General features: G+C 37.0%; 2 protein-coding genes across 2 annotated transcripts; both read right to left on the bottom strand.

Moving 5' to 3' along the window:
• Window positions 1–2,563: 2,563 nt before the first annotated feature.
• On the bottom strand, window positions 2,564–6,391 carry LOC110752680 (Peroxisomal membrane 22 kDa (Mpv17/PMP22) family protein). Its single transcript, XM_021953398.2, has 7 exons — window positions 5,807–6,391; window positions 4,700–4,840; window positions 4,492–4,605; window positions 4,228–4,401; window positions 3,447–3,562; window positions 2,855–2,939; window positions 2,564–2,756 (listed from the first exon to the last, which is right to left on the bottom strand). Exons 1-7 carry the CDS (start codon window positions 6,305–6,307, stop codon window positions 2,751–2,753), a joined length of 1,137 nt encoding a protein of 378 aa, XP_021809090.2. The 5' UTR covers window positions 6,308–6,391; the 3' UTR covers window positions 2,564–2,750.
• A 1,625-nt stretch (window positions 6,392–8,016) lies between these two features.
• On the bottom strand, window positions 8,017–13,184 carry LOC110752603 (Cyclophilin-like peptidyl-prolyl cis-trans isomerase family protein). The gene is made up of 12 exons (XM_021953298.2): window positions 12,888–13,184; window positions 12,518–12,775; window positions 12,348–12,437; window positions 11,805–11,900; window positions 11,152–11,259; window positions 10,851–10,900; window positions 9,849–9,951; window positions 9,394–9,447; window positions 8,956–9,114; window positions 8,705–8,827; window positions 8,484–8,533; window positions 8,017–8,364 (listed from the first exon to the last, which is right to left on the bottom strand). Exons 1-12 carry the CDS (start codon window positions 13,068–13,070, stop codon window positions 8,253–8,255), a joined length of 1,386 nt encoding a protein of 461 aa, XP_021808990.1. The 5' UTR covers window positions 13,071–13,184; the 3' UTR covers window positions 8,017–8,252.
• Window positions 13,185–16,109: the final 2,925 nt, after the last annotated feature.

The raw sequence follows: 16,109 nt of genomic DNA, 5'->3' as shown, positions 1-16,109 counted from the left end.
ATGCAAAAGGGGTGTGGACCCCCCAATGCACCCCCCAATGTACTTTGTTTTTGGTTGTTGATGGTGAGATTTCACCTCCTCAAATAAGCTCCTCACTCAACCTCCTCATTTTAGCCTTTCCGTGAAAATGCATAGGTCAGGGGCTTGGCTTGATTCTTCAAGGCCTCTTTATGGGTCGGGGTAAGAAAACCCACTTTTACCAAAGATGGAGTCCAGAGCCAGTCAAGAAATCGAACGGTCTTCATCAGGAGACTTTCTACTGTCTTGGTAGGTGACATCGTTGGGAAAATTTGCGGAACAAAAGGCAAAGGACAAGACCAGATTGCTCAATATTGAATATGATTAAGCAAATTTTCTTACTGTCAGCTTGGACAACGTTGGATATGATTGAGCAAAAGTTTGACAAGGTTGGTAGTTTCACTGGTGATTTCTCACTAAGGTCGTAAGAAGCACCTCTGTTCATAGTCATTTTTATTAGAAGCACAATAAAAGGTCACTTTCGGTCCCTGTAGTTTGCCATTTTTACCACTTTGGTCCCTGTAGTTTCAATTTGATCAATTTTGCCCCTGTACTTTCAATTTCAAGCAATTTAAGGACAATCTAGATTTTCTGTCAAATTTCTTTAACACCCGTCATCTTTTGGTCATGTGCCCCTCACGTGGAGGGGCAATTTCGTCAAATCGTGCCCACCTAAAAGCTGCCCTCTCTCTTTCTTCTTCGGATGCAACTTTGGGATTGTGGGTTAGGGTTCTTCAAAAAATTTCAGACCTGTGGGTTCTTCAAAAATGTCAAAATATGCTACCAGCCAAGCTCCAAAATGCCCATTTTGTAATGGTGAAATGAGAATAGCAACTTCAAAGACTGATAGGAGTCGTGGAAGACGATTCTGACTCATCACTACTGTCCTCTATTCTCCACCTCCTACCCTCAACATAAGTGTCTTCTTCACTACGTACCCTCTTCTTCACTACTCTCCTTTTCTCTATCCTCTTCATGAACAACATTCTCAGCAATTTGAGAATGCACAGGGACCTCCACAGTTCCTACATTTTCATTCCCCACTTGTACATTGACTTGAGTCACCTGTGATTGTTGACTAAAAAGCTCATCAAAAAACTCATCTGGGACCTCATCAAATGCTCCGGTATAAGGAAATTGGGGTAGCCCAATGTCTGAAATTTTTTGACAGAAACAACGTTTATATAATTGAAATGCATGTATCTCGTACACTTTATGCAAACAGGAGGAACTTTATGCAAACAAGAGGGACCACAACAAATACAGATACCATATTTATTCATTTACTTCCTAAAGTCTTAACTTTTTCCAGCAACCATTCCACTAAGAGACAAGTCCTAACCCAGTACACTACACCTTTTCAAAACTAGAATCTGACAAAGCAAAGAAATCAGAATATGACAAACCCACCACAACTCCAGCACTAACTCACCAAAACAATTCAATAAAGAATGCATTGAAAGCCTAAACAACTTGGAATATTGAAAGCCCAACAATTGAATAAAGATCCCAAACCAACTTGAACCTAATTTTAAAATCGAGCTCTCACCTTGTTTATTCCAGCATCCACTTCCTTCACCTCTCTTCTTCATTGTTGATGATGTGAAAGTCTAAATCCAGCAAAATAGTGTCTTGTTTCGAAATTGATATTCAAACCCTAACTGTACTCTGCCCAAAGTCGCGACTTCAGTGTAATAGAGAAACGCGCAGCTTTTTTTTTTTTTTTTTTGGGTCTGAAGAAGAAAGAGAGAGGGCAGCTTTTAGGTGGGCTCGATTTGACGAAATTGCCCCTCCACGTGAGGGGCACGTGACCAAAAGATGACGGATGTTAAAGAAATTTGACAGAAAATCTCAATTGTCCTTAAATTGCTCGAAATTGAAAGTACAGGGGCAAAATTGACCAAATTCAAACTACAGGGACTAAAGTGGTAAAAATGACAAACTACAGGGACCGAAAGTGACCTTTTGCCTTAAATTTTTATTAAAAATTGAACTGCTTCACTGAAAAAATACCTAGAATGTGCTTTTCTAGAAAACGCTTTTATGACCTATAAGCATTTTTAGCCATTCTAAAAACAGTCACAAATCTTGTGGCCGAGGTGAGTTAATCTTGGATATGATTGATGACAAGATCAGATCACCATATGATTGAAAATGCCTTCTAAGGAGATTATTAACTTGGGAATACATGGTTGCATTTCTTTTCCAACAGTTTCTTAATTTGTTAGAATTTGTTAATAGAACAGAGGAACTAAAATAATTTTGCTTAAACAATCCCCTGTTGTATTATTAAGCGCTAGTTGATACTCTAGTGACAGAAAACAAATACCACTAAGCCAGAAGACGCCTCTAAAACATGACAAGCATATCCGAATCAGCAAGATTTGTATCCAACTTTGTCAAACATGCATATCTTGTTACCTTTACATTAATTAGTTTTTCCTTTTTCTGTTTTAAGGTCGTTGAATTACTTAGTTAAATGATCTAAAATTATATACCAGGGTCTTGATGCATATATATACGGCAAAACAGTGTCACAAGCATGTTTCAAGAGATTGGTGCAGTATGTATATATATATACCATAATCAGGCAGCCCAGGCATATATCCACATTGCCAGACATTTCATCTTTTATGTCACGGTACATCGCGAAGTGGATCTTTTACACCTCAACTTACCCATTTCTTTCATCTAAGAATTCCTCTTTGATCTTTTGGTTGTTCTTGATTTGTTTACTCCTGATGAGGGGGAAGAAGAAAAATTGTAGCACATCAGAAATTGTAATCTGCAGCTCTTATATACTAAATAAAATCAGTGTAAAAGGGTTTGTATATACCTCAAGAGGACTTGTGTTTGAAGAACTGGAATTTGCTTCAACTGGCGCCTCAGAAATCCTTGCCTCTGATTTTTCATTTGAATAGCTGGCAAACAGAAATTTTGAGCCATGTTAGACATGAAACCTACGCAAGAAATGATAAAATGATGCTGCAGCCCGACAATGCCTAAGTTTAAGCTTTCCCAAAATATTTCATGGTGGAATCTTTTCCTATAGAAATTGAGAGCAAAACAAAATGTGGCCAAAAAGAGTGACCAGACCCTTCCAAACCAGACTCACTCTGTAGAAAAAGCAGCAATATATATAGTAGACACTTTTATCTGCCACATATTTGGACATCATATATACCTCAAATTTGTTAGATTTTTTAAACTAAACCAACTTTTATATGAAGAAAATATCAACTACAGTGCACAATTTTGTTCTGCCAGACAAAACCGTTTCTTATATGCACCAAATAAGAAAGAAAAACAAGAATAATTTTAGTGAGGGTAATTATTTAGCTCTGGCTTTTAGGAGGAAAGAAAGTCATGATCTTCAATCTTTTCTGCTCATTAGTGAAAAATACAAATAATCAATATTAAATACTTACGTTGATAGTATAGTCACCCAGATCAACTCTACACAGTCCACCCATAAGAGCCTTTGTTCGACAGGTATCACACCATAGGTAACAAGATGCGCAAATGGCCAAAGTTTCCACCCAGCCTGCCAAAGAAATTACATTCCAGAAAGATGTCAATGGTCAAACAATTACACGTTCTTTTAACCCAAACTTTAAACAAGGAATATATAACTGCTAAAGCTAGCAGTACTTCTGACACATGACCCGGACCATAAAAAATAAGCACTTTCTATTTCTCTAAATAGCCCTGCTTTTCCTTACAGTGTCTTTTAGACTTTAGGAAGGTAAAACACATGTTTGGGAGTTCAGGAAGGAAAAGGCATTTCAGAGTTTAGTGTTGACAAAGTTTTTCTCAGCTGGACCATATATGCACTGATTGCTGAGCCAAGACCAGTTGCAAAGCAAACATTATTGTCTAAAACTGGTTGCCAAGGTTAATACTACATCGCAGCAAGAAAAAACAAAGTTCAAAACTACATGGACAGGAAACAGCTGACACAAAATACAAATGCCAATACATAGTCGAATGCACAAACATTATTTGATTGAAAAGTAACAGAACCATGCTCCAAAAATCGAATAAAACTAGTTGATAAAAGACGCCAGACGATCCTGGCTTTTCAAATGCCCACAAGCTAGAGGGCATGAAATGAGAATCAATTAGATTGCAAGTAATTTTACTCTAAACAGTCAACAGAGCATGAAAAGGTGGTACTTTTTCTTATAAAAAGGCAGAAAGTTCTCTTACAGTCAGCATGGGCCAGAATGTCGCTTTCAGTTCACTAAAAATATCAATGGGTGATTCGAAACGCAAAAATCCCAAAACGGTAAAGTAAATGCTGTTCCAAATTGCTGCCCATACAGTTTGGTCGAAGGCTACTTTGACAGGAACCACCCACCAGTCTTGGAATGGAAAAAGCTCCTGAAACAAGTTTAAGTTGGTTGAGGAACCCCAGGAATATTTTTTTTAAATGTTAAGTTCTAAAAATAAACAACTGCAGAAGAAATTTACCTCGCACAACTGGTAATAGTAGTGAGAGAGGGAACCATGGAGAGTAAATCCAACAAGACCTGACCTGAGCATTCGTGTACGATCGAACTCAAATAGAGGTTTTCCTTCAAAGCACTACAAAAATTATAAGACAAGCATTATGCACTGTCAAGGACAAACTTCACCAACTGGAAGACTCAAATAGTTTTAATTCACAACACCAACACACCTGTGCAATCCAATCCCCTACAGAATACACCACACCACTAATCACCATTTTGGCTAAAACTGGGTTAGTCTTGAGAGCTTCCTCATAAGCACTCCAGTTGTGTTGAGGTGCATATCTTAGGATCTCAAACAGAGTCCAACCCTGAAAAGAGTAACAACACATAAATCCCCGCAGACAAATTGATACAAGGGCAGTGCACATGGACATAGAAAATCATAAAATCAAGAAATTCAAATCACAAATCGCAACCTATAATGAAATTTTCTAAATATAACTACGAACTAATTGGACCGAACCAAACATATTGCTTCATACCACTCTAACCATACGTGACAAGGTCTCTTCACTAAATTCAACTTAAGAAAATGCAGCAATCTCCTAGTCCCCCACCAAACTCTCTTATTGTCTTTTTTTTATATTTTGTTTCAGCATCACAAGCAACTAACTAATCTCATCTTCCATCCCTTGCCATTATATGTCCTTGTTGCTCCCGTGATTGTTATTCTACAGTGCAAAACCATCCCTGATTTGAAATAACATTTCCAGATCATGTTTCCTATCGGATTTAACAAGTTTGAATAATCACAATCCTTCAAAAGCAATATCCACTTCATTATTTCCATGTAAGTTAAAGAATTTCTCTTCACTCTTGCCTCCTCATGAATGATCATATAAAGACAGCAACAGCATTCACTTCATTAATTTGACTATACAGCATCAATCCACGACAAAGGATGCCCCTATAATTAGAACATTTTCACACATTTATCATAAGACAGGCGACCTGCCCAACTTCCACGATAAAAAATTGAAAATGCTTGACCTTCGTACTCCAACTTCCAAGAGCACAAACTCAGAGAAAAAAGCAATGCAGGCAATTGATAAAAGCTCACTATCAAAGCGGCTAATGTTAATTAACAGAGAATGATAAGCAACCTAAAAGAACCAGAATGAAAAGAAAAAAAACGAACAGAACTAATCTAAGAACCAACTTCACCTCAACTTCTCACACAGCAAGCCACAGAACACTAGAATCATACATTGAACAAAACCAAATCACATGGAAATTAATAAAAATTCAATTAAATACTAAAGAGCTTGACTCACATGCCAGTAATCCTGATCAATAGTGAGCAACTTAGTGATAGCAAAAGTACCAGCTGCGAGCACAATAGTGGCATTGATAGTCCTATCTACGAGCCTCTCAAATTCCTCACTCTCCCTCTCATTTCCAACCCCAGAAGACCCAAACCCACCAGCCCCTTCAAAGGAAAGCCTTCCCTCACTTGCTCCGAACCCACCTACCTGACTCGCCAACTCGCCCTCCACACCTTCGCACTCCACCCTGCACACAGCCATCCCTTCCTGCTGGTCCGTACAGTCAGTGCTCTGAACTGGGATCACATCACACTCTTCTTGATCAACTAGAGACTTCAAAACCCACCTGTCTTTCCGTTTGTTTCTCAGGAAAGTTTGGTTCTTTGAGAGTTTGGAGCTGCAGAGATTGGAGCTTAAGATGGGTTTTGGGTGAGCATTAGTGGGTTTTCTGGGTTTGGAGTTTGGGAGAGGGAGGAAGCTCTGGGGAGCTATGGAGTGGATGGAAGCCATGGCCGTTGCTGAGACTGAGTTGGGAGAGACCGAGTTGAGTCTAAAACTTTGTATCTGCCTATTTGTTTCTCCGCTTTGGAACGGTGAAGACGACTGGTTTTAATATGGTAGTTGCCCATTTGTGGTGGGGGTTATGATCATGTGTTTTGGAGTATATGATTTTACTTTCGTACCACCGTCTGATTTGAAGGGTGCTTGGAGATGAACAGTGATTAAGGGTTTTGAGTCTGAACATTGGTAGAAGTAATGGGGTGTAGAACGTTATTGTAAGGTGTGGTGTTGACGATCTTGATTTTTGTGGGTGAATCGTGATGAAATGCAGTCCACATAAGAGAGGAGATTGTTTAATAATAATAAAAATTTCGATAAATTAATAAATTCACAAATACGAACGCGTGGAAGTGGACCTTCGCATTTCTACTGGAAACGGTGTCGTAGGATCTTATGCAAGCAAGTTATACAACGTCGGCCTGGTTGCCAAAATAAAAATAAAGTAATATTAAATAAATAAATAAATATATAAATTCAAACTTGAAACCTAATACATGCATGATTTGGGCATAGGTCCTTTTGAGCATTTAAAATGATTTAAAATCCCTCATATGTGTATGTGACACATAGCTCGCTCTGTCCATTCAGTCGATATTAATAGATTGGTCCTTGATTTATAAATGTTAAACAACTACATGAGTAAAATAATCAAAGTTAGTAGACATGGGCTTCGCCAAGTTAGTTAGAATAGATGTACTATCTGTTCTGCATTTGAGTTCGAATCCCCATTTTTGTAATTTAGATTAGATTAAAATAAAATATCGCTTGTATAAAAAAATCAAAATTAAAATCATAAGGACCATAGTCAAAATGGGGCTAATCTGTTATTTAGATTTGCCTTTCTCCAATATTAAAAGCTCGAATTTCCTGGAGAAATATTCAGCGGACATTTTATTATTTTCTACGAGATTCTTCAAGCCGAAGAATCACTGTGTGGGTCCCCTGTGTTCCAGCAACCATTTTTCAATCCATTAGTTATTCACATGGGCCCACGAAACTAGCCCAGCCACTCTGGAAATGAAAGCTACACATCTGAAAAAATCTCATACCAATGATTCCAGATAAATCTTTCGTATTCCAGAATAAAAAAAAATAAGATAAATCTTTCGTACAATTAATTCTAGATAAATTTGCAACACATTATTTTGGCTGCAATTTTGTGTGCCAATCGAGTTTTCATGGTCATGCTTAAGACAAATACATGTTCTTGTTTGTTTGTTTTTGAATTATTTGCTATATAATTCATGGTACATGACTTTTCCACTTTTGTGTGGTTGATCTGACAAAGAAGCTCACTTTCAATTAGTTCGAAATATTTGTCTTTTTATTTTTTGGTCGAATTCAAAATATTTATCATTTGTTGTATGTGGATGTGGTCGGCAAGGCAAGCCACACGTTATGTCAAGGAAGGAAGGCAAGGGAAGCCACATCATGCGGCAAGGCAAGGCAATGCAAGACAAGCCACACAATGTCAAGGGAAATCTAAGATACAACGTTGAAATACCAAGTGTTGCGTCGCTAGCATGGACTTCCAAAACTCAGTTTTTCTGGAAGAATAGGATAAAAAGTTTGAGAAAAAAAATTAGAGCATTGTCCAGCCAACAATGGTAAAAACAAGAACCAAAATTAATGCTCTGCCAAATATTTGAAGACGGAAGAAAATGGAAACTTACTAGATAGAAGAACAACAATAACAGTTTTCAATTTTCACAGGAGAAACTCGAACTTCAAATGGAAACAGCATAATTTAAGTGGCACATGAAACCAGAAAGAAGAAGAAAAAAAGATGCACAAACTTGACAGCACAACCTGCACCAAGAAAATCAGGCTGCTACATTCTAAAATACAACAAATACAAAGAATGAAAGGGAGTCGTGATTGACAAGAGAGCAAATCACTTCTCATCTGGCAACACAAGACGATCTTGACCTTCGATCAGCTTTGCAGATCGAATCACATCTCCTGTTTTTATCTGTGAGAGAATATCTCTCCCAGCTGTTGCATATCTGCGTATTTATACATGTATAATCACTAATTAGCAAAAAGGAAAAACCCTGCATATTTTTTATCCAAACCCTGAGTTTGGTTAACTACAAGAACAGTTTAGGAATAAAAAAGCACGTACCCAAAAACTGAGAATTCTCCTTCATCAAAAGATAACCCTCCCAAGCCAGCCTATAAGATAAAGGTACATGTACATCAGATGACACATAAAGGAAGAAGAAAACAACAATGTCACTGTAAGATGGAAGAATCATGAAACATCTGATGGATTTGAACTTCTAAAATTTAATGGTTACTCTAAAGCTTTTCAGAACCCCAGTTCTTTGATTAACTTAAACTTACATTTCTTTTATCATAAAGATAGAAGAAAAACTGATACGGCGATGAGTGCTCCTCATTGACTTCACTATGCGCCATAGCAACAGCTCCATAAACAGATAGTGGAAGAGTTGGCAATTCCCCATCCTTCCATGAGGGGAAGAACAAAAAACAAAAAGTAAATGTGAATCAACTATTCAAAATAATTACGTGCAGGAAAATCATTTTGTTGATCACAATTGATGGAGTTGTAATAGTATAAAGCATAAAGATACCTGCACATCTAATTTTGTTCTGTACAAGGGCTCAAATTGCCCAGATGGCTTTATCTCTAGAGGAACACTATAACCATTGCTCTTGTCAAGACCGTTGTCTGAAAGAACAGCTTGGTCGGTAGAGCGGAGATTTGCCCCATTGTATGCCTCATCAATTACCTGAAGAAATGCAAATTTTGATTGTTTAAGCACGCTTCACCGAGGTAAATTCACATGAAAGTCACAAGCACTATTAGAACCAAAGACTCAAATTTAGATAGCATCGTTATGAGAAAATTGGAAGATAAAGTCACATTGCTCAGCCTCTTTTTCTGGCCACTTCTAGTTGATGTTTGGATGAACCACAGCGGCGATGAAGCCAAAATACAAGAATAAGCAACATTCATGCACAGAATATAGAAAATTTCATGAGGCCAATGTGAGGTTCAACTACCTTACCAGTTTTGCGAAATTCCCTGCTGTTAATGGTGCTGAATATCCATCTATAACGACCTGAGCAAAAGTTAACGATCAGTTTACATCAAATTAATAATACTGGCGATCAAAATTCATTTTTTTCTATAATGATCAACATTAAGTACGTATTTTCACACAATTGAATGTTGCTTCCAATAGTCGCCTGTGGGTGCCCAGCCCAGGCATCCATTTTGGATACTAGATACTGGTCTATTCATTGCCATGCTCCGCACTCAGAAATCAAATACTGTAGCAGGTATATTAGGTCTCTCGAGTCTTGATAGGGTGAAAATATTTTTCAAATAACACTATTAACAAAAATACTGACTCATTCATTAAGAATCTGAACACGACGGAACTTATCCTAAAGATGAAAAAAAGAAAAGAATAAAAGCATAAGATCATCATTTTTCTATAAAATCTGAGATATGTTATACCTGAATTTTGGCAGTCTTTCTTGGTTCACCACCGGCTTCAGGAGAAAATGTTGAACCATCACCTTTCTCTATGGTCAGTTCAACAGTTCCTCTCCCTGTCAGCCTACAAGTATTAAAAGAAAATATTGATATTCTACTTACAGCACAGATGATGTCATTGCAAAGCCAATTTATCGCACATGTAGAGGTCATTCAAACATAGGTTTGGTAAGTCAGTTGTATGTCAAAGAGAGAGCGGAACATGGAGACCAAACTTCAATCTCAAACATATACCCAATTCTAAACAAATTATACAAGACTGATATGAAAGACAGATGGAGTCATAATTTAACCCTTGTAAAACAGACCAATACAGTTTCCCTTGGACATCCAGAAAACTCATATATATTTCAAGTTTGTCCCTTTGCATCATTGTACTCCATAGTCTAGGTATCCATGCTACATATAAGACAACCAGCTCCAAAGAACCCACTTCAAAAGTTTTAGACAACCACTGGGACCTGAGGGATGGATGGGCCAACAATACATATCAGGCTAACACCCTCCTTTACACACAACCCATCCCGGACATGGAGAGACAGAGAAATACAGATAGAAACATAGGTGCATCCCCATCCTGCACCTTGCAAATCAGCAAAGAAGTGGGGAATGGGGATTACAGGTTTCAAACCTAGGATCTTCTGCAATCAGAGATCTGATATCGTGTTAGTCTTAGACAACCACTGGACCCCAACTTAAACTATTAGGGATTGGACCGAGAATGCATATCTAGCTAACAAAAAGATCATAACAGCTACATTATCAAAATTCAAAATGATTTTTATGATGGCTAATTTATCAAAATTTGAATTATATATCTACATATGTTTGTTAGAGAACTGTTTGAAATGACCAGAACTAAAAAAGTTTAATTTTTGTAATTCAGTGGAATGAAATATCATCCCCCAGAAAGAGAAAGAGAGATCATTTAGGAAAAAAAAAACCTATTGAGACAGATCTGACCTTGGGTATCTCTGGTATTGCTCAGGTAACAAAAATGACAAGCCTGGAGCCTGTTGAGAAGAATCAAATATCAAGTTGTGATTTTAGACATGTCACATTGTCCTAATAATATAATTAACTCCCACAGGCAAAAGATAATAAAAATGCAGGTTGCCATATAGCATGACTGCAGCAGTAATTTTCTAGGAATTATATATAGAATCATGCTATGCTTTTGATGAGGCTTCCATATGTTGATTCCGTTATATATATAGTTATTTGTATAAAAGAGTAATCCAATGGTATAAATTGGTTGTATTACCTGTAATAACTCCAGCTCAGCAATGGTATCCAGTGAAGATGCGAGGCCTACTGATACTTTATCTGGGTCCTTATCCTTTATACATGCAAGAAGAGCTTGCAATCCATTCTGAAAACTAAGAGAAATTAAACAACATTCTTACAGTTGCTGCAGTGTACCATAATAACCTATTTGTCATAACTATGTCAAGTAACATGCAGAGCCATACATCTATTCTCCTGTTTCTTTTCTTCTCCATAGTTTCTTATGGGCATCTAGGATATAGAAAGTGTATAAATTTATAGTATATTTAAAGCAATGTAAACAAGGATTTTTTTTTTTCTTTTCAAAAAACAGAACTTCAACTCCTATTATAGAATTTGACATCTAGCCAATTCCCCAAAAATGACTTTACATAATCGAAAAAAAATATTTCAACTGAAATTTTTCCTGAAAGAATAAACATAAAATGTGTAAAAATGAAACCTCCATCCGGAATAAGGAAAAAAGAGTGGGAAAATGAACAATAAAACACTCATAACAATAATTTCAATGCTTTTCTTCTCTTATTTTAGTTGGATATCATACATGTGCCATGAGACATAAAAGGAGATGATAGTATGATAACATCCTTGTCATGATCTTTGTCGTTCTTCTAAGGGAGCTTCACATACCTTTCCATCGATAAGAGATGCATACAATGTGGAGCCCTTCTCCCTCAAGTCTGTTGGTATGCTTGCCAGAATTGAATCCTTTTCATCTGTTGCTATCTAAGGTAAGGAAATAGAACTAAGAAATTGTAAAATCTAACTGCTAGCATCCATGTAATATATAAATGTAAGAATGTGATTGATGTATAAATGAAAAGAGAATATGGTTTCTATATTTTAATGGTACCACAATTACAATCAATATAAAGCTAAGTTGTGTAATTAGTACATAATTTTCTGCCAGGTACTACCATGCCTGAGGCCCTTGGGGGACCTGACATCTCAAGATATAAAGATTTTGTAAAATAAAAGAGAGAGAAATCCCATGACAGCTAAAAATCCAGGGAAACTCTCTTAAATTAATAACTTTAAATTGACATCTCACAAAATCCTTATAGTGTCAATCTATGTAACCAACCTTTGATTCAAAGTTGCTTCCATTCGAAAAGCGTTATATGAATGCCATACAAATTTCTTCTTAACCAAAAAAAATAAAGCAACAGATACCTTTAAAGCTTTCTTCACATTTCCCTCCATGGTCCCATAAGGCTTTCTCTGTGGAATTCTTAGCAAATACAAAATCTCCTCCAGAGAATCCTAGAATGGAAGTTATATGGTTTCAAAACTGATTAATGTGAAAGTTAAGAGAGCATGTATTAAAATCAATAATCAATAACCTGTATGGTCTTCATGTTTGTGTTTGCAGGGATTGCCCTCCTCAAAGCTAGTTCTCCTGTTCTGGGAACCTTGGTGTCTGGAGAATAAAGTACTGCATTTGCAGGTGATATAGGCAAAACGTCCCAACCAACCAAAGGAAGTGGAGAAGATATTTGGACAAACACAAGGATCACAGCAATTAGACTTTGAAGTTTGTTTGTATGTCCACGAGTTGATATGTAGGAATTGGTAAGAGTACCATGCTGGTCTTTGAGTTCCTGAATGACTGAAAACCCATGTCAAAAGAAAAAAAGAAAGACCCAGCAAGGGCCAATAATTTCATACATTCCTACAACCCAAAAACCATAATTTCCAGAGATCAAAACCAACCTTTAGATGATTATTTTTGGGCAGGCAATAAACTCTGGAGCGACCTGATCTTTCTGGGTCTTTCCCATTGAAGCAAAATATGAAATGGGTTGGTTTGAGATTTGACCTTCGGGTAGAGGGAGCAATGGAGACATTGAAGGAGAGCTTGTGAGAGATGATGGCGGAGGATAAAGGGAATGCCATGACTGGTCACTGACTCACTGGAGATGGAAGTTGGTAGTTGCAGAGAGGTTTTGGCGCGCCTCATCCGCTAAAGCCTATCTGGAATTTTTTTGACGGGTTTTGTATGGTTGTGGATGTGGAGTTTCTACAATGCCCCGAAGATAAGGCAAAGGCGTAAGGGGTGGGGTGTGAAATATTGGGCAAATTTGTAAATTAAACAATAGTATAGATTACTACATAACTTAATAAAATAAAAATACAACCAAGTGGTTGGTGTGAGTGGTTCGGCACTCTCATTCCTTAAGAAAGGTCAGGGGTTTGATCTTGCTCTCGTATGGAGTCACCATTTTGGCCAGCACTTTACCCCTTACGGGCCGACCCGGTGTGATCGGGGATTAGTCTGGGTTGTGGTTAAGGCTTAAAGGTGCCATCCATAATTGGGGCCATCCAGGACCACCTCGTGGTTCAGACCAAAAAAATAAAATAAAAATATAATAGTCAAACTCTTCTACTAAACCTAGACCAATAGCCAATGTACCTAAAAATAAATCTTATGAAAATGTGTTACTTCTAGGGGTGGTTGCGGTTCGGTAACCGCGACTTTTTGCCCAAACCGCAAACCGACCGACTATTTGCGGTATGGTGATTTTTGAAACCGCGAACCGACCGCGTTTTGCGGTTTACCGCATTGCGGTAAACCGCAAAAAGCGGTCGGTTACCGTGAATTAGCGGTTTAAAACCGCAAGTTCTTTTTATGTCATAAAAATCCAACTTCTCAAGCATCACAACCTAAAGAAAATTAAAGTTCAATTCCAAGCATTCCAATTAAAGTTAAACTTCTCAAGCATTCCAATTCCAAATTCTTTAAAGTTACAAACGAAAAGGAAAATACAATGCAAAATGAATTAAGTTTACAACCCAAAAGAAAATCCAATTTAAAGTTAATTAAAGTTACAAACTAAAAGGAAAATGCAATGCACCAATATTACAAACTAAAGTTACCAACTCAAGTGTTGGTGGTGGTAAGTGGATTTGAAGATCCCCATTGTGTTGATTGAGCACCAATGCTATCTACAAATAAAACAACATAAGTTTAGTACATTTTATTATAAGAAGAAGCATAAATAACATGAGCAAAAATAAACTAATTACTTACAAGTTGTCATATATTCCATTTCCTTGTAGAATTCAACCTCATCATCCGTTGGTTCCTTGTAAAAGGAAAATTCGTCCGCTCTAAGCCAATCACTAGTACACACTAATGCCTCTACCATTTTAGGATGCAAAGAACTTCTAAAAGGATCCACAATCCTTTTGCCTAAGCTAAAAGTATTTTCACTAGCAACCGTAGAACTTGGAATTGCAAAGATATCCTTGGCAACTTGTGAAAGAATAGGATATCTTGTTTGATTCCCTTTCCACCAATTCAAGAGATTGAATTGTTTGCTCAATGGGCTCTCAAAAGGATCCGTCAAGTATTTATCCACTTCACTGGATATCTCAACGGATTGCTCATCCTTCCTCTTTTGCACAAGTTGTTGCATTAGTTGAAATGTGACATCAACATCATCACCAATTTGTGCAACCTCATCATCAATCTCATCCTCATCAATTTGGCTCACACCCCCTCCAATCCCTTTATACTCATTATACAATTCATTCAAACACTTTACAACCTCCTTCACAATCTCATCTTGCTTTCTAGAATCTGCCCCAAGATTGCCAAAGCTTATTTGGAGCATTTGAAGCTTCATCCTTGGGTCTAGCACATTGCCCAAAAATATAAGCTTATTCACAACATCAAAGCTCCCCCAATATTTGTCAAATTTCAACTTCATTAAAAATGCTACCCGTTGCATAGTAGGATTTCTAAGATCCTTCATTTTAGCTTCTATTTGAACTTGTAAAGCAACCAATTCTAAGAAAATTATTGTGGATGTACAAGTTTTGGTTGCACTAAGTTTCAATGTAGCATCATAAATTTTTTTGAGAAAATGCACAAAAGCTAATGCCTTCTCCCAATCATCATCTTTTGGAGGTCCCACTCTCTTAACCATCACTTTCTTAACTTTTTCTTCCTCTAGAAAGTAAGCTTGAAACACCTCACAAGAATATGCCATCTTCTCAAAGACTTGCCTATATTTGAATGCACCTTCAAGCATTTTATAGGTTGCATTCCACCTTGTAGGCACATCCATTGGCACATTTGCCATCTTGTCCATCCTACATGCAATGGCAAACTCTCTAAACTTATCCAACTTGCAATAATTGCAAACCCCTATAACCTTCTCTACCCCACTACCATCCTTCTTTATTTGTTTTGTGCAATGTAACCACACAATCGATTTTGGGGCTTTCCTCTTATCTCCCACCACAAGCCCCTCGCATGTGGTATTTTGTATTTGAGTTGGAGATTGTGTTTCGGGTGTATCGGTTTGTGTTTGGGGATTAGAGGCATTAGGTGTGTTAGAGTGGCTAGACTCCATCTATAACACAACACAACACAAAAACAACAACATAAAAGAATATTAATAACAAATAAAACTCAAACAAATTAAAACACAACAACAAATTAAACTTTTTTTAAAAAAAAAAACAGAATTTAATTAACATGCATATTCAAAAACAGAATTTAATTAACATTAACAGATTCAAAACCAAGCTCAAAACATTAACAGATTCCAGAATTAACATTAACAGATTCAAAACAACATTAACAGATTCAAGAAAAATAATGTAAAGAGTGGTATTTGTTGGAGCAGCAACTGACTGGTAGTAGGCGACCTCTTTTACAAAAAAATGTAGAGAACTCATCAAGAAAACCCAATATGTATAGTGAAAGATTGCTTGAAGTGTAATTAAGAAAACCCATCAGATTGAATGGGTTGATAATACTCTTCTTCTAGACTAATTAGCCGTCCCATAAATGAAGGGGGTTTGAATTGATTATATCATTATCATCAATCTATTCCACACACTAAGATTAAGATGATGCCAAAACCAAATACAAAAATACAGAACTTACCTCTGCAAAACCAAATGCTCCAAGCTATCAAAACA

This window comes from Prunus avium, chromosome 4 (assembly GCF_965620075.1).
Source record: "Prunus avium chromosome 4, drPruAviu1.hap1.1, whole genome shotgun sequence".
Lineage (NCBI taxonomy): Eukaryota > Viridiplantae > Streptophyta > Magnoliopsida > Rosales > Rosaceae > Prunus > Prunus avium.
This window is presented reverse-complemented; position numbering and strand designations above follow the sequence as displayed.